The 27,820-nt window shown below is 59.3% G+C and overlaps 3 protein-coding genes across 4 annotated transcripts; 1 reads left to right on the top strand and 2 right to left on the bottom strand.

Moving 5' to 3' along the window:
- Nucleotides 1-2,043: 2,043 nt before the first annotated feature.
- ROBO3 (roundabout guidance receptor 3) lies at nucleotides 2,044-12,819 on the top strand. Its single transcript, XM_051638303.1, has 27 exons — nucleotides 2,044-2,170; nucleotides 4,638-4,964; nucleotides 5,729-5,886; nucleotides 5,967-6,087; nucleotides 6,166-6,304; nucleotides 6,620-6,747; nucleotides 6,831-6,955; nucleotides 7,420-7,591; nucleotides 7,658-7,854; nucleotides 8,232-8,313; nucleotides 8,401-8,569; nucleotides 8,656-8,822; nucleotides 8,985-9,109; nucleotides 9,198-9,411; nucleotides 9,493-9,605; nucleotides 9,688-9,859; nucleotides 9,959-10,144; nucleotides 10,223-10,316; nucleotides 10,397-10,428; nucleotides 10,500-10,580; nucleotides 10,658-10,858; nucleotides 10,940-11,108; nucleotides 11,181-11,342; nucleotides 12,119-12,201; nucleotides 12,285-12,362; nucleotides 12,442-12,528; nucleotides 12,605-12,819. The coding sequence occupies exons 1-27, from the start codon at nucleotides 2,044-2,046 to the stop codon at nucleotides 12,817-12,819; spliced, it is 3,924 nt and encodes a 1,307-aa protein (XP_051494263.1).
- A 52-nt stretch (nucleotides 12,820-12,871) lies between these two features.
- On the bottom strand, nucleotides 12,872-20,314 carry ROBO4 (roundabout guidance receptor 4). Its single transcript, XM_051638595.1, is given in 18 exon segments — nucleotides 12,872-13,830; nucleotides 13,909-14,007; nucleotides 14,126-14,667; nucleotides 14,738-14,860; nucleotides 14,948-15,619; nucleotides 15,715-15,976; nucleotides 16,376-16,526; nucleotides 16,528-16,553; nucleotides 16,977-17,107; nucleotides 17,198-17,345; nucleotides 17,426-17,597; nucleotides 18,135-18,256; nucleotides 18,345-18,558; nucleotides 18,973-19,085; nucleotides 19,416-19,543; nucleotides 19,623-19,761; nucleotides 19,834-20,112; nucleotides 20,190-20,314. Coding segments are annotated over 18 exon segments (3,561 nt in total). The 5' UTR covers nucleotides 20,284-20,314; the 3' UTR covers nucleotides 12,872-13,684.
- Nucleotides 20,315-20,431: 117 nt separating this feature from the next.
- On the bottom strand, nucleotides 20,432-27,067 carry HEPACAM (hepatic and glial cell adhesion molecule). 2 transcript variants are annotated; one of them, XM_051638593.1, is made up of 7 exons: nucleotides 26,842-27,067; nucleotides 24,263-24,604; nucleotides 23,772-24,053; nucleotides 23,558-23,663; nucleotides 22,883-22,956; nucleotides 22,613-22,683; nucleotides 20,432-22,535 (listed from the first exon to the last, which is right to left on the bottom strand). In XM_051638593.1, exons 1-7 carry the CDS (start codon nucleotides 26,924-26,926, stop codon nucleotides 22,245-22,247), a joined length of 1,251 nt encoding a protein of 416 aa, XP_051494553.1. In that variant the 5' UTR covers nucleotides 26,927-27,067; the 3' UTR covers nucleotides 20,432-22,244. The 2 variants fall into 2 exon arrangements, with proteins under 2 accessions (XP_051494553.1, XP_051494554.1); XM_051638594.1 differs by having other exon boundaries at nucleotides 23,570-23,663.
- Between the last annotated feature and the right edge of the window lie 753 nt (nucleotides 27,068-27,820).

The raw sequence follows: 27,820 nt of genomic DNA, 5'->3' as shown, positions 1-27,820 counted from the left end.
AAAACATCCAATTCCTCAAAGCACTCCGGGGAAAGAGGACCAAAAGCTCCCTGGGGATTTCCAGTCCTTTTTCAGCCCTGATTCCCAGTTGGAGATGCCCCATCCCTGTGACTCGGCTTTTCAGGAACACCCAAAGGAGGGAGGGGGAAATTCCACAGCATTTAATATTCTGGGCATCACCTTCAATTCCCATCCTGGAGAATTATTTGGATAAGAGTTGGATAAACCTGTTCTTTGATTTCTCCTGGTTTTGATCCTTCTGGGAAATCCCTGGGCAGCCACTGCAGGAGAAAGGGAAAAGCTTTAGGGATATTAATAAATTAATCTTTCTTTTCTCCATGCCTGGCTCTGGGTGGTATGGATGAATTGGCCATGGAATGCTGAGATCTGGCAGATCTGCTGGGATACAGAGAGGCTGAATGGCCCCAGATGTGCACAGGGCATCCCAGATGTGTGTGGTGGGTCCCAGGTCTGTGCCCATTTGGGGCCTCAGCACAGCTACAAGTGTGGGGGGCAGCATCCTGGAGCATGCTTTCCAGATGTGCATCCAGATGTGCGCCCGCCCCCCCCCCCCCCCCCCCCTTTTATTGTGGCTCCAGAGGTGCAACCTGCCAGACTCTCCAGATGTGCTGAGCCATTCCTGCGAGAGACTGGTTGTGACCCCCCTCAGGACCTCTCCAGCTGTGACCTCCAGGTGTTTGCCTGAATCTGCATGTACCCTCTAAATCTCCCAGATGTGAACAACTTCTGTGCCACAGATGTGCACGACCCCTCTCCAGATGTGTACCAAGAGCCCTCCAGTTGAAACGCCCCTCCCGATGTGCAGAGCGAGCTTGTCTCACTGTCCAGATGTGAGGCCTCTTCTGCTCACCCTGCCCATTGTGCCCCATATGTGCACACAGTGTGTCCTCCCTCCACATTTCTCCCTCATCATCCCCTCCCCACTTCCTTTTTCCAACCGTCCCTGGGGGTCCCACCTCCCCGGGCCCCGTCTTTCTTCCCATCCCATCATCCCCACCCTCCCCAAGCAGGATATATAGTGCCACCATAATGACCCTCTCCAAAAAAAGCCCTCCCAGAATGAGCCCCTCCATAGCGACCCCCTCATAACAAACCCACATAATGACCCTCTATTATGAACCTTCGTAACAACACCCCAATAAAAACCCGTGCCATAAGGAACCTCTCCAGAATGAGCCCCCATAACAATCCCCCTATAACAAACCCCCCCATAACGATCCCCCCCTAACGAAGGGTTCGCTGGGGAAGAGGCATTGCTTCACACTTCACCCCTCCCTTGCATTAATTGTCTAATTGCTCATTATGAATTCAGGAGCCATCATGCAGATGTGCCCACGTGACCCCCCCCCCCCAAGTTCAAGGCCACTAGGAGTCCCAGCACCCCTAAAAGTCCCCTCTCCACCCCCGTGTTGGAGTAGTTGTGCATGAGCCTGCCCCCCCGAGCTGCCTTTTGGGGTTCATTGAAGGGGGGTCCCCAGGTGGTTATTTACCTGGGGGGTGACGGCAGCCCTCGCCCCCCTTTTCTTCTGGCCCCCCTCAAAGATCACCTCAACCTACTTCCCACGCCTGCCCGCCCCCGTATGGGAGTCCTCCCCTTCCCCCAAAATGGGGGGCAGTGACACCCCCCTACTTCCCCCCCAGCATAGCGCTGGCCGCGCCCCCGCTGCATCCCCCTGGACCCGGGGGCGGTGCCGCGGGCTGCGGGAAGCTGGGACCGACTGAACCGAGACGCGCTGAGCCGGGACGGGAGGAGCCCGAACGGGAGGAGCCGGGACAGGGGGGAGGCGGGACGGGCTGAACCGGGCTGAGTCGAGCTGGGTTGAGGTGAACTGGGCTGGGCCGAGCCGATCCGAGCCGATCTGAACCGTGCTGGGCTGAGCCGGGCTGAGCACATCCTACCTGTGATCTGAGCCGAGCCCAGCTGGATCGGGTCGTGCAGAGCCCAGCCAGACCGAGCCGAGCTGAGCTCAGCCAAGCCGAGCCGTGCTGTTTCGGACCAACCCAGCCGATCCGGGCGGTGCGATGCTGCGGTACTTGCTGAAGACGCTGCTGCAGCTGAACCTGTTCGCCGACTCGCTGGGAGCCGAGGGCTCCAATTCCTCTGACCCCAACGGTACGGGTCCCGCGCTCCGTCTCACCCCCGGGAACGGTACGTGTCCCGCTGTCCCTAGTTCCCGCTCTCCCTGTGTCCCCCTCTCCCAGTATCCTGCTGTCGCCTTGTCCTGTTGCCCCTCTGTCCCACTGTCCCGCTGTCCCCGTGCCCCTGTATCCCGCTGTCCCCAGTGTCCCTCTGTCCCTAGTTCCCGCTCTCCCTGTGTCCCGCTCTCCCAGTATCCTGCTGTCGCCTTGTCCTGTTGCCCCTCTGTCCCGCTGTCCCCGTGTCCCTGTATCCCGCTGTCCCCGGTGTCCCACTGTCCCCGTGTCCCACTGTTCCGCTGTCCCCAGTCCAGCGGTCACACTGGCAATAGCCCTCAGTCACCTAGCCCCGAGCCAGGACCCACCGGTCTCCAAACCGAATGCATGTCCCCACTCTGGGACCTGCTCATGTCACCAATCTGGAAGTGACCCAGTGTCCCCAAATCAGCCCCCGTGTTCCCCCTCGGGGACCAGCTTTGTGTCCCCGGACCATGAAACAGGAGCAATCCCGTGTCCCTAAATAGTCCCAAATCGGGACCAGCCCTGAGTCTCCAAAACAGGACTGACCCAGGAGTGATGCCCTATCCCCAGACTGGCCCCATGTCCCCACACCGACTCCTGGACCGTGAACTGGGGCTGATCCGGTATCCACACATTGTCCTCATGTCCCCAGACCAGCTCTCAGGAGCAACCCCTTGTCCCCAAACTGTTCCTGTGTCCCTACACCAACCCCATATCCCTGAGCCGGGAGAGACTTGGTGTCCCCAGTCTCTCTCTGTGTCCTTACACTGACCCCTTGACTGAACTGGGAGAGACCCCGTGTGCCCAAACCAGCCTCATGTTCCCAAATTAACTCTGTGTCCCCAAACTGACTCTAGCCATGGGTACTGTGGGGCTGAAGGGAGGATTAAGGCGGGGGTCCACTTTTTGAGCTTTTCCTCCTGTTTTTCAGTCTGAACTTCCCTTCGTTTGTCTCTGGGGGGCTGATAGGGGTGTCCCCCAAGCCCCTGTGGGGAACGGGGGGCACAGAAGGGGGCCTGGCCTTCCCCCCTCCCCAGTCCAATTAGCCACCGGGGCCAGCTGCGACCTCCTTGGCCCCCGCTGGGCCCCCCTGCCTCAGCCCCCAGCAGCATCCCTCCCCTGTCCCCATGGCAGCCGCATCCCATCCCCATGGCAACCAGCCCAGGGCACCCCAAATCACAGCCCCCCCTCCCACCTCCCCACCTCCAAGTGCTGGGGAGCTGGGGCTGTGCACATGCGTATGCAAATGAGGGGCATGCATGAGAGGGCGTGTGTGTGATCCATGTTCATGCGTGTTCACGCGTCTGCAGGCGAGGTTGTGGGTACATGGAAGCTTGTATGCCCCAGTGTCATGTGTGTAGGGCCATGCAGGGTTGTGTACACGTATGTGTGTGCAAATGTGTGTGCAAATGCAAGTCTAGACGTGCATGCTCCCTGTGTGAATACATGTGTGTGCGTGCACCTGCGTGTGTAAGTGCATGCTTGCACGCCCCTGCATGTGTGTGCGTGTGTGTGCATGTGTGTGCATGCTTTCCCACCCCTACATGAATGCACACTTCTACATGCACCTTCGGGTGTCTGCAAGTGCACGCACCTCCTGCCTGCATGCACACGTGTCTGTGAGTGCACACGTGTGTGCAAATGCCTGGTGCTGCATGCACCCGGGCCAGTGCGTGGCTACATACATGTGCATGTATGTGCATGCACACACGTGTGTGTGTGTGTATGTGCACTCTGCTCTGCTTTCGTGTGTCACCGCCGCTCCCTGGGACAGCAGTGACACACAGTGACCGCAGCCTGTACTGCAGGGCCAGCCATGCCCAGCGTTAACGGACATTAATTACCCTAGCGTTAATGAGTATTAATTACCCCATCATTAACGAGCAGTCATTAATTCCCCCGGAACATCCACAGACCCAATATGGGTTTTTTTTTTCCCTTAAAAAGAGGCGTTTCCTGCAGCCCGGAGCTCCCTCCCTGGCCACAGAAAATTCTCACTTGCAGCCAAGGGAAAACACCTTTTTTTTTAGGGAATTTAGCCCCAACCCCGTTTCCCCAGGGGTGGCCCAGAGGGAAACTGGGCAGAGAAGGAGTGTTACTGGGAGTGGAGCTGCTTTTTCCCCCTGTCCTTGTCTCCTGTGTGTCCAAGGTCTGACACTGTTCTGGTCCTGCTCCCACCCTGCCAGCACCCACCTGGGTTGGGGGGGATCCACTGGACTGAGACCTACATGCACTTCATCCCAATTCTGGGCTCATCCCACTCCCAGATCATCCCACATCCAGATCATCCCACCTCCAGATCATTGCACCTCTGGTCATCCCACCTCTGGATCATCTCACTTCCAGGTCATTCCACCTCTGGCTCATTCTACCTCCCAAGTGGGGAAGGAAGACAACCTGGGCCAATCCTCCCTGCAAGGCACTAGTGGCCCCCCCTAACCCCCCACATTTCCCCACAGGTTCCCACCCCCTGCTGGAGGACACAGCCCCCCGCATTGTGCAGCACCCAACGGACCTCCTAGTGCTCAGGGGAGACCCAGCCACCCTGCACTGCCGGGCCGAGGGCCGCCCAGCACCTGCAGTGGAGTGGTACAAGGATGGGGAGCGGGTGGGGACGGGGCGGGAGGACCCCCGCTCCCACCGCACCCTCCTGCCAGGGGGGTCCCTCTACTTGCCCCGTATCCTCCCTGGCCGGCGTGGCAGGACTGATGAGGGCGTCTACGTCTGTGTAGCCAGGAACTACCTGGGGGTGGCCACCAGCCGCAATGCCTCGCTGGAGCTGGCTGGTCAGTCCACGGGGGCCTGGAGGGGGGATTTTGGTGTGATGAGGGTATTTTTGGGGTGGGGGGCATTTGAGGGAGGAGTTTGGTGTCACGGTTGAGCCCATGGCTGGTGAAAGTGAAAATAATTGGAAAGAAATGGGAAGAAGTGTAAAGAAGTTCAAACAAAGCAAAGTAATGGGAAAGAAGTTACAGCTTCACTTAAAAGTGAAAATAATTGGAAATCAGTGAAAAGAGATGAAAAGAAATTAAAAGAATTGGAGAACTGGGGTCTTGAGCAACCTGATCTAGTGGGAGGTGTCCCTGCCCAGGCAGGGGGGTTGGAACTAGATGATCTTTAAGGTCTCTCCCAACCCAAATCATTCTGTGATTCTATGGTAATGAAAATACATAAATACAATTGACAAGTAAAAATAATTGGAAATAAATTAAAAGAAATTCAGAGAAATTAAAGTAAGTGAAAATAATTTGGAATAAATTAAAACAAAGGCAGCGATGTCCCTGGCCTCCCTGGAGATGTGGTCATCAGGTGGCTTGGGGGACCTGCTTGTCCTGGCTGAGGCTCAGGGATGGGGACAATGAGGCAGGGCTGATCTCCCCCCAGCCATGATGATGCCCCCCCATGCTGGTGTCACCCCCTTGCCAATGCCCTCCCCCCTCCATTGTTGATGTCTCCATCTGTGCCGATGTCTCCCCATGCCAATTCCCACCCTGTGCCAGTGTCCCCTGCCCTGGTGCTGATGTCTCTCCCATGCTGGTGTCCACCCCAGTGCTGCGGGAAGATTTTCAGCGACCCCCTGGGGATGTGGAGGTGGCCTCGGGTGACCTGGCTGTCCTGGAGTGTGTCCCCCCTCGTGGCCACCCCAAGCCCAGCATCACCTGGAAGAAGGATGGTGCCTGGCTGGGTGATGGGGATGAGCGCCTGACGGTGAGACACAGGGGCATCCCTCCAACCATCTCCCTCAAGCCGGGAGTCTCACTCCCCTGTTGACCCTTGTATCCCCCCAGATCCACGGTGGGAAGCTGATGGTGGCCCCTGCACGCAAGAGTGACACCGGCCTCTATGTCTGCGTGGCCACCAACGCGGCGGGGGAGCGGGACAGCGCTCCCGCCCGCCTGCTGGTCCTGGGTGCGTGGGGATGGGCTGGGGGGGCACATCCCCTTTGGGAGGAGTGATGTGACAGCAGGACTGAATGCCCCCTCGCAGAGCGCCCTGCTTTTGACCGGCGACCCCAGGACCAGGCAGTGCTGGCAGGGGGGACAGCTGAGTTCACCTGCCAGGCTGGGGGGGACCCCCAGCCCACCATGCAGTGGTACAAGGAGGAGGGCACCATACCGGCAGGGAGGTGAGTGGGGACAGCGACAGGGTAGGGGGGGGGCACAGGCAGGTGGCATTGCCTGATGGCAGGGGGCACAGGATGGATTGTAGCCTGGCTGCAGCGTGTGTCCTCGTCACCTCCCATGACACTGCGGAATTGAGTGTCCCCATCATGTCCTGCATCCCCGTTGCAGCATCCCACTTTCCTGTTGCATCCTGTGTCCCTGTTACATAGAATGTCCCCATCACATCCCACAACTCCACCCCATCCCTTGCCCTCCTCCCACTCCACACACCCTCCCAGTGTTCCAGCCCCTCCTGGTGCATCTCTGCCTTGGTCCAGGTGGGATGTGCTCCCTGACAACACCCTGCAGCTGTGGGCTCTGCATCCAGAGGACGAGGGCACCTACACCTGTGTGGCTGACAATGGGGTGGGCCGTGCCCAGGCCTCAGCCACCCTCACTGTCCATGGTAAGGGCTGTCCCTGTGCCCCCCTGGAGCACCCATGGTTGCCAGTGGAGCGGTGGGAGCAGCCCATCTCTCCTGTGTCTCAGTGCCCCCCCAGCTGGTCACCGGCCCCCGCGACCAGAGTATCACCCCTGGGCAGAGTGTCACCTTCTCCTGCCACACCAGGGGCAACCCCCCACCCGCCATCTTCTGGCAGAAGGAAGGCACCCAGGTCTGTCACTGCCCTGTCCCCAACCCTGTCCTTATGCCTGTCCCCATCCAATCCCTGTGGCCATCCCTGTCCCTATCCTTGTTCCCATCCCAATCTCCATCCCTGTCCCCATCCTTATACCCATTCCTGCCCCTACCCTGACCCCAACCCATCCTGACCCCATTCCTGTCCCCATCCTCATCCTTGTCCCCATTCCTGCCCAACCCTGACCCCATCCCTGTCCCCATCCCCACCCCATCCCATCCCTATCTCTGTCCCGATTGTGTCCCCATCCCCTTCCCTTTCCCCATCCCCACCCTATCTTATACCTATCCCATTCCCAGCCCATCCCCATCACATTCCCACCCCATCCCAGCCTGTTCCTATTCCTATCCAGACCCCTGTCCCCATTCCCAGCCTATTCCCATTCCCACCCCATCTCATCCTGTCCCCATTTCCATTCCCACCCCTATCCCACTCCCCAGACCCTGCTGTTCCCAGGCCAGCCCCCCTCACCCAGCGCCCGCCATTGGGTGTCCCCTGCTGGGTCCCTCACCATTGTCAACGTCACCCGTGCGGACGCTGGCTCCTACCTGTGCCAGGCCCTCAGCGTGGCTGGCAGCCTGCTGGCCCGGGCCAGCCTGCAGGTGGCCCAGGGTGAGTTCCTGCCCCACCCTAGCCCTCCCACTCTCCCTGCACCCCTTGCACCCACCCAGCACACAGAAATTCCTGCTTCTTCCCCCCGCCCGCCGGTGATCCGTCGGGGGCCCGGCAACCGGAGGGTTCTGCCATGCCGGGGGGTGCATGGTGGGGACCCTCCCACCAGCGGGGGGGCGCAGAAGGATGGGAATGCCCTGGGTGGGGCCCAGCCCCACGTCAGCCTGCTGGAGAACGGCACCCTGCAGATCAGTGGGTTGAAGGTGAGTGGGGGAGACACCCATGGTGTGGTTTTAATGAGTGGTGGGTGCTCAGGGTGGTGGTTCCAGCAGGTGGTGGGAGCTCAAGGTGATGGTTCCAATGGATGATGGGAGAGATAGGTGATGGGTGCAATGGGTGGTGTGTGCAATGGGTAGTGGTTCCAATGGGTGGTGGGTGCTCAAAGTGATGGTTCCAATGGGTGATGGGTGCTCAAGATGATTGTTCCAATGAGTAGTGGGTGCAGTGGGTGGTGGATGCTCAGGGTGATGGTTCCAATGGATGATGAATGGTGGTAACAAAGGGTGTGGATACTTGGGGGGGTGGGCACCAAGGGTGGTGGGTACTCGCGGTGATGGGGCAGGAGCTCTTCTCCTCGCAGTTGGTGGAGTTGGGGCACTACGACTGCGTGGCCACCAGCCCGGTGAGCAAGATGAGCTGGGGTGGCTCCCTGGAGGTACAAGGTGGGTCATGGGGATGTCACCGCACTGGGGACACCATGGCTCTGGGAATGAAGCCACCCCAGATTTTCACCTCTTGCCACCCCGCAGGTAACGGATCAGACATCTCCCCACTGTCTCCTGAACCTGGTGCTCTCCCTGGGCCACCCTCCACCCCTGTGGTCACCAACATCACTGAAAGCAGCGTCACCCTCAGCTGGAAAGGAAACGAGGACAGCAGTGCCACCAATGTCACCTCCTACATTGTGGAGGCTTTCAGGTATCACACAAGTGTCCTCTGCAGGTGCAGGGGTGACACAGTGGCCCAGTGCCATCCCACTATGGGTCACCCCTCTTCTCTGGCAGCCAGGCAGCGGGTGGCCCATGGCAGACAGTGGCAGCTGACGTGGAAGGTGAGAGCCACACGGTGAGCGGCCTCATTCCTGACACCATCTACCTCTTCTTGGTGCGGGCAGCCAACGCCCACGGGCTCAGCGACCCCAGCGGCCTCTCAGAGCCTGTGCGCACCCAAGGTGAGACCTGGTGACAACATGGGCAGAGGTGCCCATGAACCCACCACTCTTGGGTGCATCTCCACTCGGTGACACGAATGGAGGTGCTCGTGGACTTACCATCCTTGGGTGTGTCACTGCCAATTATGCCAATGGAAGTGCCCATGGACCTTTCATCTGCAGCAGCCACCAGCCCTGTGCAGGCAGGGCTGGACCTGGAGAGGGTACAACAGGAGCTGGCGCAGGTGACTGTGCACCTGCTGGAGCCTGTGGTGCTGCTGCCAGGCACCGTCCGCCTCTCTTGGACTGTGAGTGCTGCCAGGTGCCGGGCCACGCTGGGGGCTCTGGTGCTCAGCCCACCCCCAAAAAACCTCATCCCCATCCCTTTGTCCACAGGTGGAGCACCAAGCACCTTCCCTTGAGGGCTACAGGGTGCTGCTGCGGCGGGGTGGTGGGCGCTGGGAGGAGGCACGGGTGGCACGGGGAGACCGGGGGGTCCTGCTCACCCACCTGCGCCGTGGCCAGGACTACCAGGTCAAGGTCCAACCCTACTTCCACCACCTCCATGGCCCTGATAGCGCCGTGCGCACCCTTAGCATCCCGGAGGCAGGTGAGTACAGGGACAGGGGGATGGTGGTGGTCCCCGGCGACACCTTGGAGGTGACACCCTCTCCATGTGTTTCCTTGGTAGCCCCCAGTGCCCCGCCACAAGCCATCAGAGTGGCTGGGAATGGCACCAGCATCCGCATTTCGTGGCAGCCGCCACCGCCAGCTGAGCAGAATGGCATCATCCGTGACTACCGGGTAAGAGCACGATGTCCCCTCTTGTTCACCCATGGCACCACATCATGGTGTCCCCATGTCATCATCCTGTCCCCTCCCTCAGATCTGGTGCTTGGGCAATGAGAGCCGCTTCCACATCAACCAGAGTGTGGAGGGGACAGTACTGGCGACAGTGCTGCAGGGACTCGTCCCCGGTGTCCCTTACCATGCCCAAGTCGCCGCTGCCACCAGCGCTGGTGTGGGCACCCGCAGTGCCCCCGTCCCCATCCTTGTCGGTGAGTCCCGCGTGGCTGTGGCTCTAGGTGGGAGGTGTCAGGGTTACCCCACTGCGGGGGACAGCTCCTCTGTGTGTTTCCCCCCCGTGTCACTTGCAGCCCCCCCGGTGGAGCAGGATGTGGGGCTGGCAGGTGGCAGCAGCGTAGCTCAGAGCTTGGCTGAGGTGGCACGTCGCCCGGCCTTCATTGCTGGCGTTGGCAGCGCAGGCTGGCTCATCCTGGCAGCCTTGGCCATGTGGCTCTACGGCCGCCGGCGCAGGAAGAAGGAGCTGAGCCACTTCACTGGTATGGGAAGGGGGTGGGTGCCACCCGCAGGACCCTCACCCTGGCACCCACCAGCACCTACCGCCTCTCTCTTCCCAGCATCCTTTGCCTACACGCCTGCTGGTGAGCCTAGAGGCTCCGCTGGGACTCACCGCTGCCCCTCGCCCCCATCCCTTTCTGCAGTCACCTTCCCAACTCCAGCATGTGGCAGCCCCAGGTAACCCCCCTGTGGGGAACGGTCCATCTTCTCTCCCCCCACATAAGACTAAACAAAATGCCCCCAATACCAGCCCATGACACCCCTGGTGTCCACCTTCTCCACCCTGGGACCTTCTGTGCCCACATCTCATCATCCCATCTCCATGCAGGACCGTAGCTGGTGGTTACCCATGGCTGGCAGATGCCTGGCACAGTGGTGTGACCAGTAGCTTGGGGACCACCGACAGATACTACAATGGTGAGGGCTCTGCGTGGAGGATGGGTGGCTTGGACTGGGGGGAGGTCATGGTTGACGGTGCCGGTGACCTTCTGCAGATGCTGGCATCACCCGTTACATTGCCCAGATGGAGCCATTTGGGGTCGGGGCTGGTGAGGGGCTGGTTTACGGCACACTTGAGGTGGGGGATGAGGAGCTCGGCACCCTCCCCCGCCACTTCTTGCAGCATGGGACCCCCTACCCTGGGGGGGGTCCCCAACCCATGGATGCCGCAGCCCCCCACGGACGGGTCGAGCATGGTAGGGTGGTGGGATGGGTTGAGGAGGGAGGACATGGGTACCAGTGGTGCGGTCCTCTTCCAGCATCCTTTGGCGCCACAGGAGCCAAGGGGACGAAGCTGGGGCAGACAGTAAAGCCACCAGTGGTAACTTGGACAGAGGTGAAGCCACCAGTGGTGAGTTGGACAGAGCTGCTGCCCCCACCACCTTCGGACAGCGAGCTGAGCCACTGTGCCCAGGAGGAGGATGAAGAGGAAGAGGCAGCTGGAGGGTAAGTGCTGGGGGCCGTGGGGGCTGGGGGATGCTGACCCCAGTGTCTATCCCACTGGCTTCCACCTTGCAGGTTGGGGACAGAGGAGTGGTGCGCCAGTGAGGACATCCCCTGTGCCACCGCTACACCCTCGCCTGCCGCCTCCTCCCGATCCATGGCCATGCTGACACCATCGCCCCGCACCACTGAGGACACCCCCTGCCTCCATGACTTCCAGAGCCCCCGCCTGCTCTGGTAGGAGATGGGCCTTGCTTGGTCCATCCGTGTCATCAGGGTCCAGACAGCCCATTGGGGTCTGAATGTCCTATCATGACCCAGCCATGTTGTCATGATCCAGCCCTGCTGTGCCATCATGGTCCAGCTATGCCATTAAGGTCTAGATGTCCCACAATGGTCCAGATGTCTCTGAATGACCCATCCATGTTGTCACCAGGGCTATCCAGCTGTTCTCTGGCTGTGCTGTCATGTCCCATCCATTATACTATGGGCTGGCTGTAGCATGACAATGGCGATGCGGCTGTGCTGTCACCAGCTGGCTAGGACGCTGCCATCCAGCTGTGTTGTGGTGGCTCAGCTCTGCCACCACCCAAGGATGCCATCATGAATCTGGCACACCATGGCAAGCCAGCTGTTGCACCCAGCTGCACTGAATCCAGCTGTGTGTATGCAACCAAGCTGTGCTGTGATCCAGCTGTGTTGCTGAGACCCAGCTCTGTTGTGATCCAGCTGTGCGGTTGCAATCCAGCCATGCCAAGTTTGCAATTTGGCTGAGCATCTATCATCCAGCTGTGCTCCAGCTGTGCCATGCAGCTGTGCTCCAGCTGTGGACCCATCACCCAGATGTCTCCTCCCAGGGTCACCCATCTTTGTCACCACAAGCATGACCATGTGGCTGTGATGCAGCCATGGCCCTGCCATCCAGCTGCTCCGATGCACTCATCCCGCTGCGATCCAGCTGTGCTGATGTCATTCAGCACCCCCACCCCCCATTTCACACCCCTCTTTCCCAGGAGCGCCCCCCCCAGTGCTGGCACCTCCTGTCCGGACACTGTTGAGGCCCCTACACCCCGAGCCCGCTGCCCACTGGGCACAGGTGAGCCCCAGGTCACCCTTTTAAAGGGGTGGGGGGACAGTCACCAGCTGGGGGGGGGAGCTGACACTGCCATCACCCCCCAGGGACAACCCGTGGGGACACCCCAAAAAGTCGCCTGAAGCCCAAATGCAGCCACTACCGTCAGGAAAAGCCACCAGGAGGTAAGCTGGGGGGCTGGAGGGATTAAGGGAAGGGTGACATTGTGGGGGGGTCACTCAGCCTTTCCCCCCTCCACTGCAGAGCTGCCACCGCCGCCAGTGCCACCACCAGGCCAGACCCCCAGCGCCTTGCCAGAGCCTAGCAGGGCCCACCACCAGGCCACCCCCAGTAAGACAGAGCCAGCAGCCATGTGCCTGAGGCCCCGGGGGTGTCCCCAACCCCCAGTGTGTCCCCTCTCTTGCAGATGAGCTCATCCCCTATGGCAAGGGAGCTCAAACCCCTATGCCAGGCCGGCCCCAGGGTCAAGCATCTGGTGGTGGCTCCACTGCTGGCAGCATCTCATCCAGAGGCTCCACCAGCTCCCGTGGCCATGGATCAGGGTGCAGCAGGACCACAGGGGACCGCAGCCACCGCCATCGCCCGGGGCCACCTGCAACCTGCCCCACACAGGACAAGTGACGAGGCGCAGGGGCAAGGACGGGGACAGGGGTTGGGGATGCGGGAACTGGGACACGGGGTGATCTTTAATTTCTGAGTGGCACCAGGGGCACAGAGCCAGCAGCTGGTGGGTGACAGTGTGAGGGGGGACAAGGATGCTTGGGGTGGGATGAAGATAGTCAGGATGGGCAAAGATACTTGGGAGGGATGAGGATGCTCCAGAGGGACAAGGATGCTCAGTAGGGCTGAGGACCCTGGGTACAAGGACAGTTGGGAGGGACAAGGAAGCTCATGAGGGCTGAGGACCTTGGGGACAAGGACAGCTGGGAGAGACATGGATGCCAGGAAGGAGGACCCAGGGGATGAGGATGGTTAGGAGGGACAAGGACAACTGGAGAGGGCACAAGGACATTCAGGAAGGGCAAGGAAGCTTATGAGGGATGGAATGAAGACACCTGGGAGGGCCTAGGATGGTTGAGATGGGACAAGGACATTGAGAAAGGACACAGGTGGTCAGGAGGAACAAGGACAGTCAGAAGCAATGAGAATGGTCAATGGGGATGAGGACAGTTGGGAGGACACTGACCCTGGGGAAGGACAAGGACACTTGGGATGGACAAAGGTGCTTGGGCCAGGTGAGGATGGTTCAAGGACAAGGATGCTGGGGAAGGACACCAGGGAGGAATAAGGACACTTGGATGGGACAAGGACACTTAGGGAGGATGAGGATGCTGGGGAGGGATGAGGAATTTGGGGAGGGATGGGGACACTGGGGAAGGATGTAGACACTTGGGAAGGGCAAGGATGCTGGAGAAGGAGAGACATTCCCTCCACCTTGGTGCCACCCACACTTTTGGGTGGCTTTTGCCCCTTTTGGGGGAACCGCTTAATAAAGCCAGAGTTTTGCTGAGCTAAGGGGACTCTGGCCTTGTCGTGTCCCACACCCTGGGGACCGCCATGCTCTTGTCCCCCCTGTCCTCAGCTCATCACCTGCCCTGGTCCAGGGGCTGCTGCTCCCAGTCATGCAGCCACCTGGAAAACAAAGGGGACATATTCCAGCCATGAGTGACACCCCTGTGCCCATCACCCCAGCTTTGGGGCACTGCTCACCTTGTGGTTGTCCCGCCAGAACTGTTCCCCAGTCCCAGGTGGGGATAGGGACATCAGGTGAGAAAATCCTCTCCAAGGGTGACAGCGGTGGTGAGGGACCTGCTGGGGAGAAGGCAGGAGCTGGTGGCATCACCATGGGGTCATGATGGGGCCACCTTTGCTGCAGCAGTGACTATGCTGGGGGTCACAGAAGAGGGTCTGGGGACCCTTTGCTTACCCCCGTAGCTCCCATCGGTGTCCTCAAGGCTGAAGCAGAGACCATCGACGGCCACAGCCAGTGCCCGGGCAAAGCTGGCATCCAAGAGGAAGGAGCCATCACAGGAGCTCACCAAGCTGCAGCGAGCGCTGGCCAAGTTGTCCTCCGAGATAGACCCCCAGCCGTTGAGCAGGGACCCCCCCGGAGAGCCTCTTATCCCTCGCTGCTCTTCCTCCTCCTCTTCCTCCTCCTCCCCCTCACCCAGCTCAGAGGCTGCTGGTCCATAGATGTAGCCATAGGTGTGCGGTGGCGAGAAGGACCGTGGCACCGGGGGGCTGCAAGGTGACACAGCAGGGACCTTGGCCACCAAGGTGGTGGCCCAGGGGGATGGAGCAGACCTGGGGCAGATGACGGGTTCATCCACCTCCAGGTCCTCAGCCACCTGCTGTGGTGTGAGGACCCCGTCACTGAGCGATGGTGAGAGGTGGCCAGGCAGTAGGGAACTGTCCCACCAGGACCTGGTTCTTGTGTCCTCGGCATACCTGGGGGCCAGGGACATGTCCCTTGGGTGCTGGGTCACCAATAATGGATCCCTGGGGTGCCTAGTGGACAGGGACATGTCCCTTGGGGTACCTGCTGCCCAAAAATGTGTCCTTGCAGTGGCCAGAGACTGGGGACATCTCTTCAGGGTGCCTGGTGACAGGGGATGTGTCCTTGGGATACCTGGCGACCAGTGACATGTCCTCAGGGTACCTGCTAGACAGGAACATGTCTGTTGGGTGCCCGGTCACCACTGATGTGTCTCTGGGGTAACTGACGGCCAGGGACATATCCCTGTGGTACCTGGTGGTCAGGAACTTGTCCCTGCAGTGCCCAGTGGTTGGAAACTTCTCCTTGGGGAGCCTGGTGATTGGCGACGTGTCCCTTGGATGCCCACTGACTGGGGATGTGTCGTCTGGGTGCCTGGTGGCCAGTGACACACCCTTCTGGAGCTTGCTCACTAGTGGTGGGTCCGTGGAGTGCCTGGTGGCTGGGGACACATCTTTAGGGTATCTGCTGCCCAGGAATGTGTCCCTGTGGTGCCCAGGGACTGGGTACATCTTGGGGTGCCTGGTGACCAAGGACATGTCCCTGTGGTGCCTGGGAACTGGGGACATCTGCTCAGGGTTCCTGGTGACCGGGGACATGTCCTCAGGGTGCCTGGTGGCTGAGATTGTGTCCTTCTGGTGCCTGGTGTCTGGTGACAGGTCCCTGGGGCTCTCAGTTACCAGGGATCTGTCCCTGGGGCACTGGATGGCTGGAGGTGTGTTCCTGGGGATCCCAGTGACTGAGGATATGTCCTTGGGGTATCTGGTCACTGGGGACATGTCCCTGGGGATTCCAGTGACCAAGGACACTTTCTTGGAGTGCCCAGTGACCAGGGACATGTCCTTGGGGTGCCTGGTGACCAGGGAGATGTCCTTGGGGCACCCAGTGACCAGGGACATGTCCCTGTGGCACACAGTGGCTGGGGACCTGTGGGTGCAAGGGACACAATGGCTTTTGCAGCACAGGGTCAGGGTGGGGGGGTCACCCACCTGTATCCCAAGGCTGGGGACACCCAGACTCACCGGGTGACAGGCAGGTGCCAGACATGGGGTGGCTGGGGGCATGTCACTGGTGAGGCCAGTGAGACGCTGCCCTGCTGTGCTTTCGGGGAGCTGAAGGCTGGCAGCTGCCACGGGCCTCCTCCAGTGTCACCATTGTGTCCCCTCGGCTGAGACCACCCAGCCACCAGCCTCAAATCTGTATCCCACTCGCCTCCTCTCCTGGTGACAGGGACCTGGCCAGGGCCACCCAACAGCACTGGTGTGCTGTGCACAGGGTACAGCTCTGCATGGGGCAGGGGACATGGAGACATGAGCCACCTCCCTCCTGTCCCCGTGTCTCCCATGTGTCCCCTCATGTCTCCCCAGTGTTCCTTGTGTCCCCAGGTCCTCCTGCTGTCCCACACATCCCATGTCCTCCCATGTCCCTCCACCTCCCCCTGTGTTCCCCCATGCCCCTCGTGTTCCTCTGCTGTCCCCCATGTCCCCTGTGTCTTGGCATGATTCTCAAATCCCCCTTGTTCCATGTCTCTGTGTCTACCCCATGTCCCCCTCTGTTCTCCTCATGGCCCCTGTGTCTCCCTGCTGTCCCCCTGTGTGTCCCCATATCCCCCATGTCTCCCCCTATCCTCCCTGTCCCCTTGTGTCCCCCATGATGCCCATGTCCCCCATCTGCTGTACCAACCTCTCTTGCGGCCACACTCCCAAGGTGCCAGGGTGGGGGTGCTGGGGGAGGTGCACACCCCGGGGTGCCCCCCTGTGACGCATCCTGTGTCCCCAAGGGGGGCCAGATGACCCCCATGGCAGCTGCTGCGGGTGGGGGGTGTGGGGGGGGCACAGGCCTGGCCGCTCCAAGGACAGGGCTGAGGGGGAGAAAGAGGTGGGGGTGCCCATGGGTGCTGAGCTTGGTGTCCCCTGTCCCCTCTGTCCCCGGCTCCATCTGTCCCCAGGTCCCTGCAGGGAGGGGCCCACAGCAGTGGGGCAGCAAGGTGGGGCTCCTATGGCACTGAGGGTGTTCCGTGGTTCTGGGGGACTTCCCATGGCTGTGGGTGAGGGTACCATGTCTCAGGGGGGGTCCCACGGCTCACAGGAGGGGTGGGGGTCCCATGAGTGTCTAGGAGGGTCCCATGGCTCTGGGTGGGGATTCCATGGCTCTGGGAGGCTCCCAGCCCACCAGGGGGGCTCACAGGAGGGGTGGGGGTCCCATGAGTGTCTGAGAGGGTCCCATGGCTCTGGGTGGGAATTCCATGGCTCTGGGAGGGTCCCAGCCCACTGGGGGGGCTCACAGGAGGGGTGGAGATCCTTGCCCTCACTGCCCAGGAGCCGACTGCTGAGGCTGCTGCTGCTGCTGAGGTTCCGGGGGGCACAGCCTGGCTTCCAGGGGCCACCAAGCCACTGCGAGTCACTGGCCACCAGCCTGGGGGGGGCAAGGGCTGCCATCAGGGGGTCCCACCCCCCTCCAGCACACCAGGGATGTCCCATGCCTCCCTGCCCCACAGCTGCTCACCCATGGTGTGTGGCGTTGTCCCGGGTGCGGCGCTGGCAGAGGAGAAGAAGAAGGGCCACCAAGGCCACCCAGAGCAAAGAGCTGGTGGCTGCAATGACAGCAGGCTGCCGCAGCACCTGCACCACCCCACTGCTTCCCGCTGGCTGCCCTGAAAGGGACCCGCTGGTGTCACACCCTTTGCCACCGTTGTCATCCCCCAGTCCCCTTGCCTTCCTCCCGGACCCCTACCCAGAAGGCTGCAGGTGGCATTGCTGGGAACTCCCAGCCCTGCACTGTTGAAAGCTGCCACCTGGACACAGAATTCAGCCCCAGACGTAGGGAGAGGGGCTTCGAGATGATGGGTACCTCCATCCACAGTCCTGTTGGTGGGGTGCTGCCAGCTCTCGCCCAGCGACCAGACCTGGCAAGCACCAATGATGAGCCCTCTTAGATGAGTCCCCTTGGTGGACTCCCATTGGTAAATCCACCTTGGATGAACACTCCTTGGATAGGTTGTCTTGGATGGGCCCTTGTAGATGAGTCCCCGTAATGGACCTCCACTGATGGATCCAAACAGGATGGACCCCTTTGCATAAACCCCCTTGGATAACCTCCCCCTTAGATGGACCCAACCTTTATGGACCCCCATGATGGACCCCCATTGATGGGTCCCTCCTGAATAGACTCCTTTAAACGTACCCCCCTGGATGAACACCCCTTGAATGGACCCCCTTAGATGGACCCCCACTGATGGATCTACCTTAGATGGACCCCTTTGCATGGATATCTTTGGGTGGACACCCCTCGGATGGCTCCCTTGTGCCCTGTGTTGAACCCCCTTGGATGGACTTCCTTGGCTTAGATCTGATTGGATGACCCCCTTCCTCATACACACTGCTTGGGTGGACCCTCCTTGGCCAGAAGCCCTCCAGCCCCCTCCTGCCCCATCACCCGAAACCTTGTAGCCCTGAATGATGCCGTTGTGGGCGTCAGGAGGTGGTGGCTCCCAGCTCACAACCACGGTGCCATTCCCCTTCTCAGCCAGGCCCAAGGTGATGTGCTGAGGCGCCGCACTCGGCACTGTCAGGACAGATATGCTGAGACCCCCGAGACCCCCCAAGCAACCCCCACATCCTTCATCCCCAGAGGCACCTCACTCCCAACACACCTTTCTCAGGTATCCAGAGGTTCCTGGTGTTGCTGTCCAAGCCCTGGGTCCCTCCACCATAGGATCGGACCTTGAACTCATACTGGTGGCCCCTGCGGAGGTTGGGGATGATGGTGCTGAGCTCCTTGCCTGCGTCATGTTGGACCCAGGTGCTGGCAGGGAGCGGGCGGTACAGCACCATGTAGCCTTCTGGCACTGGCACTGCTGTCACCATCTGGAAGGAATGAGAAGGATGAAGAGGCATGGTGGGATGCAGATGGGACAGAGGATGGAGCTTCAGTGTCATGTCCCTGTCCCATCCTCTTGGATAGACCTCCGTGGGTGGATGTCCTTGGATGGATCCCTTTTGGATAGACTCCCCATGGATGACCTCTTGGATGGATCCCTCTTGAATTGATCCCTCTTAGATTGACCCCCCTCTGGATAGACTCCCCATGGATGACCTCCTTGGATGGACCTCCTTGGATGGACCTCCTTGGATAGACACCCTTTGATGGACCCCTCTTGGTTAGGCCCCTCTTGGCTGGACCCTCTTGGTCCCTTTGATGGACCCCTCTTGGATAGAACCTTTTTGATGGACCCCACAATAGACTCCCCTCTGGTGGGGACCTCCCGTCATCACACCAACCTGCCAGCGGAGCCAGACAGCCGCAGTGGGCAGCACGGTGCCATTCTCCAGGTGCAGCCTCACGGCCAGTAGGTCCTGTGGTGCAGGGTCCCGCCGGCCTGTTGGCAGCCGCTCTGTGGGGCAGAGGGAGGCTAACAGCAGCACCAGGCAGAAGCAAGGTCCCCCAGTGCCTGCCCAGATACCCATGTCTGGAGGCCCTGATGTCACCTTGGATCAACCCAATCAAATGGATCCCCTGGATGGACCCCCTTGGACAAACACCCTTTGATGGACACCTCTTGGATGGACCTCCCCTTGGATAAACTTCCTGTGGATGACCTCCCAGCATGGACCCCTTGGATGAACCCCATTAAATGGACCCTGTTGGATGTCTTCTGTTGTGTGGTGCCCCAGGTGGCCCTGGGTGGCACTGGGCTGGAGGCCATGGAGGTCCAAGCACTGACCCTGCACTCGGAGGCGGGCAGTGGCGGTGGCGGTGCCCAGCTGGCTCTGCGCCGTGCATACATAGGTGCCAGTGTCGGCGGTTGTCACAGCGTAGAGATGCAACGTGTGCTCCTGGTCCACCTCGTGCCTGCAGGTCACCACATCTCCATCAGCCCCCCTGTCACCCCACCCTGGGAATGGGACACCTCCACCCTGCCACCACCTACCTGCCCTGGGGCAGGTCCCCCCGCTCCTTGTGCCACTGCACATGTGGTGCTGGGTCCCCTTGGGCACTGCAGCTCAGATCCACAGTGCTGCCAGACACTGCCACTGTGTCACTCGGGTGCTGCACAATGGTGGGCTTCTCTGTGGAGAGAACATGGAGGAATCATAGCGCCAGGAGATGTATCCACCACCCCCTACGGGCCCTCGGCTTACCCAGGACAGCGACGCGGGCGCCCCGGCTCTCCCTCTGGCCTGCTGCATTGGCTGCCACACAGACATAGAGCCCTGAGTCACTGCGTCGCACCACCGCCACTCGGAGCTTCCCCTCAGTGACGGTGTAGCGCTCCCCAGCAAGGTCCAAGGTTACCCCGTCCTTCTTCCAGGTGACCCGGGGCTCAGGGTGGCCCAAGGGGGGCACGCAGTCCAGCTCCAATGTTTGCCCCGCTGTGGCCACCAGGTCACCCGGCTGCAGGCGGAAATTGTCCTGCAGTGCTGCCGTGGGGAGGGACACTGTGGGTGGGGTGGGACAGGACTTTCTGGGTTCCCCCTACCCGCTGGGTTGTCCTTACCTGCTGCCGGTTGGGGTGGGCCACACTCAGCACCCCAGTGCAAGGCGGTGAGGCAGAGCCCCACACCCAGCACCATGGCCCAGTTGCCCGCCATGGCCCCGCCTGCCTGGTCTGCTCCAGCCTTCTTCCCACTTCCTTCTGGCCTTCCTGCTTCCTCCCCAAATCCCTGGCCCTCCCTGCTGGCAGCAGGGACAGATCCAGCTCCGGATGTGGGGGGACAATAGCCGGATGCAAGGGCCAGAAAGTGCTGAGGGGGGGTGGACACAAAGAGCTTGGTCAAGTTATGGTGGTGGTAGGAGTGTGATGACACTGGCAGCAGCGGGGCTGGGGACACCAGTGGTTAATGAGTTTAATTAATCAGAACAAGTTCCCCACCATGTTCAAAGACAAATTCAGATTAAACTAACTTTCAGCTTGGGATGCCATCAGTAGGGACCAGAGTGAATGACTGTCACCCATAAATCTGGCAGCCAGCCGGTGCGTTGAGCTCACTGGTTCTCAGCCACTGCCCACCTCAGCATGTCCCCTCACTCCGGGTGGGGTCCCCACTCCCACAAAGACACCCACAGGCACCAGTTGGGCGGGACCGTGAGTTTATTGGTTAGTAGCACCCTGAGCACCCTGAGGGGCCCTGGCACCCTCTTACCAATCCCCCACCTGCGCCCCAGGGCCCGGCGTGCTTGGCCGCCCACTCCCCACTTCTCATCCTAAACCTATTCCCAGGAAGACCCTGGGGCAGAGTCCCAAATCTGAGGATTTTCATGGAAAATCCCAGTGCAGCAGAAGGGCAGCGCTTGTCAGCCCGTGTTTGGGGGCTGGAGGAGGGATGGTGTAGTGGGGAGCCCCCTTTTGGGCCACTGTGCATTCAGGAAAGCTCCATGCATGGCCTGACTCCTACTCTTGGGGCATGCTCCTGTGTGCTCTGTGCACACTCCCTGCAAGCAAAGCATGTGCTTTCTCCTCATGCTCTGCACACTCACTGCACACTCCATGCATGCTCCATGCACACACTGCCTGCCTGCTCTCTTCACAAGAATACGGAAGCCTCATGTGCTCTTTCCTCATGCCCTGTGCACTCACTCCCAGCACACTCTGTGCACAGTCCCTACAAACACTGTCCACATGCTCTCTCTGCGCACTCTTGTTCCATGCACACTTCGTCCAAGTTCTCCATGTACACACTCTCCACACCACTTGTGCATGGGTACCCACACACTCCATGCAGGCTCCTCTGTGCACCTTCTCCCTGCACACTCTAGTGCAGCCCCTGGCACCCTTTGTGCATACTCTCTCTGTGTGCTCCCAGCACACCCTGCCCACACACCCTATGTGGCCTCTTACACACTGCCTGTACACTCCATTCATGCTCTTGCCACAAATTTTGCGCACACTCCATGCATGCCCTCTTGCAGGCTCTGTGACTGCTCTCTCTGCACACTGCGGCCACACTCTTGTCTGCGTGCCCTTCTGCAAGCATGGCACACACTCTCTGCACACTCTGTGCATGCTCTCTTGCACACTTTCTCTGCATGCTCTCTCAGCACACTACATGCACACTCTCGTTGCACCTTTTTGAATGCTCCATCATTGCTTTCCCTGCAGCGTGTGCACACGCTCTCTGCATGGTCTCTCTGCATGCTTGGTGCATGTATTTTGCAGCACATTGTGTACATGTTCTCCTGCATGCTCTCTCTGTGCACTGAGTCATGCTTGCTCTCTCTGCATGCTCCACACATGCCCTCATGCACACTCTGATTCCTCCCTCTGCACACTACACGCTTGCTCTCTGCACGCTGCTTGTGCACCCTCCCCATGCACACTCTGTGCATGCTCCCTCACACGCTCTCTCTGGGCACTGCACACCCAGCCAGCGCATGCATCCTGCATGTTCCTGGCATGCTCGTCCCGGCGAGAAATCCCTGGAAGCGCGGCCCTGGGCAGGCAGGGGACAGAAGAGGGGAGCTCCGGGTGGGATCAATAGCAAATTAGTGACTTTGCGCCGGGCCGAGCCGGTGTCCCTGCTGGCTCGCCCGAGGGCGCATGTGTCCCCGCAGCTCAGGCACTGATCTCCACGGCGTTGGCCTCCTCCTGCTCCCGGATGATGTGGACGCCAGCAGTCCGCAGCAGCCGCGGGGCCCCACGGGAACGTGCCGGTGAACCAGGGGGTGAGCGGTGGGTCCGCGTGGAAGCGGGTGAGCGCGCCGGCGAGCGATGGTAGCGGCGAGTGGAGCGCCCCACTGGTGGGCCCGGCGAGCGGCCAGCGGCCGGCCCTGGCGAGCTGGTGTAACCTGGCTCCACTGCAACCCGGGGCTCGGGTGGCGACTCCTCCTCTGCCTCTGGTGAGTCCTGCCAAAAAACAAGGGTAGCCAAGTGCGCCAAGCTTGCTAGACAGCACCATGCTGACAAGCAACCCGCTGCTTTACCTTGTCTTTGAGGATGTACAAGGCCACCGGGTTCTTGCGGTCGTGGTCGCTGCTCCGTGGGATGCTCTCGGCTGCTTGGAGGGAGGGAAGATGTTGGTTGTGGAGCGAACAGTGTTAGCATTGGTCAAGGTGTTGGTGTTGGCTAAGGCATTGCTGGAGGCACCAGTGGCATTGGTGCCGGTCAAGGTGTCGACTAAGGTGATGGCATTAGTCAAGTTGTTGGCATTGACCAAGGTGCGGGTGTTGGCCAAGATGGTGGCTGTCACTCACCCTCGTGCTTCAGTCGCTCATCGTCCTGCTCAGAGAACTCGGGGGCTGCCTGCGTCTCTGCCTGGCGCTTCTCCCTGCAGGAGGGAGGGAAGGAGGGAGGGAGGCAGGAGGGGCAGCACTGGCACCATGGGTCCATTGGGAAAGGGCATGAAGCTGCCATGGGGGAGGGGTGGGGTAGTATGGGTCAAGGCCTGATGGGATGGAATGGGTTGTGATGAGACCGGATGAGATGGGATAAGATGGGACAAAATGGGATAGGTCAACATGGGATGGAATGGGATAGGATGGGAATGGGACAAGATGGCATGAGATGGAGTAGGATGGGATGGAACAAGGTAGGATGGGATGGAACAGGAGAGATGGATCAAGGCGAGATGGGATGGGAATGGGACAAGATGAGAATGGGACAAGATGGGATGTGGTTGCATGGGATGGGACAGGAGAGATGGATCAAGGCAGGATGAGAATAGATGATGAGATGTGATGAGATGGGACTAAATTCGATGAGGCAAGATAGGTCAAGATAAGATGGGATGGACTGGTATGGATTGAGGTGTGATGACTGATGTGATGTGATGGGACAGGACAAGATAGGATGAAATGAGATGAGATGGGATAGGATGAGACAGGACAAAACAGGATGGGGTAAGAGGAGCCCTGTAGGCTCCCAATTACCCGCAGCCGTACTTCTTGGAGGGCTTCCAGCAGGCACAAACTGTCACCAGGGTGATGAGGAGGAAGATACCGCCTGTGGAAAGGATGATGTAGAGGGAGCTCCGGCCTGGGTGAGAGAAATAAGGGAGGACAATCCCCCCAGAATTTTAGCTGGGAGCATCTGCAAGGGGTGGCCAGCACTGGAGGGCTTGGGTGGGGGGGGCAAGTGGCTCACGGTAGACGGTGAGCTTCACAGGCATGCTACGGCCATGGCTGATGGGGTTTTCCACCAGGCAGCTGTAGACATCATCATCGGCCATGAGAACACGGGTGATAGTGAGGATCTTCTGGTCAGGGGAGAGGAGCAGGCGGGAGTCATTGCTCAGCGGCCGCCCGTCCTTCAGCCAGGTGTAGGTGGGCTTAGTGCCGTTCTCGTGCGAGCAGTTGAGGGTGAAGAACTCGCTGAGCTCCAACACCGTCGAGGATGCCACCAGCACTTGTGGCTTTGAGATGGGGACTGTGGGCAAGCAGAAAAACCAGGGTGACATGGTGTCTTGGGAATGAATGGGCCCAGAGGATGGGAAGAGGGACACCAAAACCCCACCAGGGATGTGGCTTGGCTGTATGGGGTGGTTGAATCCCCAAAACCACCTCATGGTTGGAGAGAACCCTCCCAAAAAGCAGTGGGTGAAGACCCCCATCTCTACTGGCCACCCTTGTGCTTACTGTCCACGGTGAGGTTGATGGTCTTCTCACCGGTGAAAGTGTCATCAGTGATGGACACCTCTACCTCATAAGCTCCTTCATCAGCCAGCTGCAAAGGGCTGATGAGCAAGGAGCCATTCTCCAGCACCCGGATGCGGTCGCGGTAGTCGGGCCGGAGGTTGCCAATGATCTCGGTGCCGATGGACTGGACAACGGTGACGGGCTTGTCGCGCTTCAGCTGCCACTTCACCACTGGCTTGTCAGCACTGGCGCTGGCGTAACGCACCGACAGCAGCGCTGCTTTGCCAGCTGTGCCGCGGACCAGCACCGTGGGGCTGGTGATGTTCACCCCCGCCAGGAGACCTTGGAAGGAATAGGGGGAGACAATAAGGTGGGCACTGGGGCTGGAGATAAAGTGGAATGTCCTCCTGGAGCTCTGCTGAGCACCCCCAAAACGCACCTTCCAACCCTTTGCAAAGATGGAGGTGTCATCTCCAAATTGCGTTGGGAGTGGGAGGATTTTTGCACCCAGAGGAAGGTCAAAAGCATTTTGCAAACCATTACCCCCCCCGCCCCAAAACTGCGTGGGGGTGTTTTTGCACCCAAGATACAACCATTTTTTAAATGCGTGCAGGGCCCCCAAAAAGAGCATCAGGCATGGCATGCAACCCCTTGCAACGACGGATGGGTTGCCCCAGCCCCATAACTGCCTTGGGGGTGGGAGCATTTTTGCATCCAGGGCAAGGTCAAAAGCATTTTGCAACATGTTGCAAAAGCTGCCTTCCCCCCACCCCCGCCAAATTGTGTTGTGGGTGGGTGTGCTCCTGCCACCCGGGTTGACGCGACCCTTTGCAAAAATGCTTGTATTGCTCCCAACACCGCGGGGGGAGGGGGATGGGAGTGCTTTTGAGGTTCGGTTGATGCAGTGCGTTGCAAACATGCAGTTGTTGACTCCCCAAAAAACCTGCACGGGGGTGGTAGGTGTTTTGCAGCCAGGTTGATATGATGCTTTGCAAAACACAAGCATCGCTCCCAAATAAGCCCGGGGGGGGTTGGGAGGACGGGGGACTACTTTCGCACCCAGGTTGATACAGCCCTTCGCATGAATGGCCCTAAAAATGTACGGGAGGGGTGGGGGATGGGCACTGCAATTTGTTGCAAAGAAGGATGGGTTGACCCCCATCACCCCAGGTGGGGAGGTGGGAGCGCTGCTGCAGCCTGGTTGATGCGATCCCCTGCAAAACGCATGCATCACCCCCCCGCACTCCCCCTCCCCGCCAGTTGCACGGAGGGGGGAGCACTCCCATGGCATTGCAATGCTTTGCAAAGATGCACGCATCACCCCAAAATTTGCGGCGCTGGGTGGGGGGATTTTTGCCTTCCTCTCCCCCCCCGGTCCCATTGGATGCTCCAATCCACCCAGCCCCCCCCAGATGCAAAACTTGGGGGCGGGTGCACTAGCATTACCCCACCTGACCGCTTCAAACCTCCCAAACCAGGGGAAAAGTGGAAAAAAAATATTTTTGGGGAGGAGGTTATGGTCAGCCTCCCCATCCATGCCAGCCTGCGGGTCCCAGGGATGATCTCCCCCGCTGTGGCCACCGTCACCCCAGGGCGAACAAACCCCATATTGACGCCAGAGCAAGAAAAGGGCTTTAATCAAGCCCAAAAAGTCATGGGACCTATTGGTATGCAGCACCCGTCCCACTGGCCTCCCTGAAAACATGCCCCTACCCAGAAGATGTAGGGAATCCCATCGGGAAAACCCTGGGAATGCAGTTTTTAGTGCATCCTTGCACCTTCATATTGCTGCTTTTTAACTGTTTCTTCCCTTTTTTAACGCAATTGCTGATTTTTTCCCCACTCCGGGTGATAAGTTTGGGTGTTGAGCCATAAATCAGGCAATATTCCCATTTCCTACAGCATTCCTGGCTTAGGGATGGGGATATCACACCCTTCTGGGATGTTTTTTTGCTGAAAAATTCACCAAAAATCCTAGTTTTCCCAGTCTGCTGTGGAATAAATCCCAATTTCTTTGCTGGTTTTGGGTTCAGATTTTGGTAAAATGGTAAAAAAATAATCGGGGGTGATTTTTTTCCAGTATTTGAGACCTGGATAGGGCAGTTTGGGGATGGTTGAACCCCTAAATGTCAATAATAAGGGAATAAATGAGGGGTGCACCTGGGAAGGGGAGCAAATTTAAAAACAGGCTTTTTGGGAAAGCTGAAAGATGGGTTAAAAAAAGAGATTTGGGGATGCTGAAAAACTATTTAAAAAGAGGTTTGGAGGAAGGTGAAAAGTTGGGGAGAAGTTTGGAGGAGGTGATGCCAGGTCCACCCCCCTGCTGGACCTACTTGGCTCTGAAAAAATGTTTTCCCCCAGTTTTTATTCCCAGTTTTCCCCTTTTTTTCCTTTTCCCAAGTGGAAGGGATGCTTGAAAGCATGGGGTACCACCCCCCTCCTCACCCCCCCCAGCAACATCCTCCATCCTGATACCCCTCCAAACCCTACGGAAAAATGGGGAAAACCCTGCGAAAAAGAAGTAAAAATATGGCAAAATGGGGAAAAAAAAAGCACTGGAAAAGGGGAGAAGCCCCTACCTGTGTGCAGGGCCAGGAGGCAGGTCAGTGGCAGCAGGCTGGGGGGAGTGGGGTGGCCCCCCAGGCCGACCGGCGCTCCCCACATTCCGGTCAGCTTTTTGCCCCCCGAATCCCTCCGTTTCCCGGCTCCGGGCACGTCCTTTGGTGCTCCCAGCCTGGCTCTTCGCCCGGCTCATTTATTTGGTTGTGTGGTTGTTTTTTTTTTTCCCTTTTATTTTTTGTTCTTGCCTTTCTCAATAGGGCCCCTGTGTCCTGCCGGCTTTCGCCTCCCCGGCGGCCTCAAGCTGGCATTTATTTGGGGGAAAACCACACAGATTTGCAATTCACCACCCCCCTAATCCGACACCCCCCATTTCCATGGGGGTTCCATTTCTTCAGCCCAGCTGAGTTTTGCAGACAATCCCATGGGATTTAGGACTCTGAGCATCACTTTAAGTTGGTTTTGTTTGTTTGTAAGTGTTGCCTTTTTTTTTTTTTTTTTTTTGGTGGGCAGGTGTTTGTGTGCTATTTTTCAAATTCCCCCCCAGTTGTTGTTTTTTTCTTCTTCCCAGGCTTTAAAACGAAGCTGTGGTCGCATCCAGGCTTCATTCCAGCTCTGGTGCCAATTAGCACTGGTTCCCCAGGGAGCGCTGAATAGGGCAGCAGGGATGCGGGGCAGGATGCCCAGAGCAGCTTCCCACTCCCAGCCCGAGACCTGCCAAGCTCATCACCCCAGTGAGCCCCTCACGCTGAGGAGGCTCCCAGGCTCCAAAAATGGGTCGAGGCCTTTAGAAATCCTGTCTCAGCTGAATGGGGGGAATTTGGGGGAAACTTTTTTTGGGGGTGACGTGATGGGGGGTTACTACAGCGAGGAGTTTTGGGGGGGACATGGTGGGGAGATGCTGTTGGGACGGGTGTGGGGGGGCCTTTCTGGCGGCACTTTGAGTGACTTTGCGGGAGGCTTTAAGGGGGCATATATGGGGGGGGATGCTTTGGGGGC

This window comes from Apus apus, chromosome 22, assembly GCF_020740795.1.
Source record: "Apus apus isolate bApuApu2 chromosome 22, bApuApu2.pri.cur, whole genome shotgun sequence".
In the NCBI taxonomy this organism is placed as follows: Eukaryota; Metazoa; Chordata; class Aves; order Apodiformes; family Apodidae; genus Apus; species Apus apus.
The sequence above is the reverse complement of the archived record's forward strand: the minus strand, read 5'-3'. Positions and strand labels throughout refer to the sequence as shown.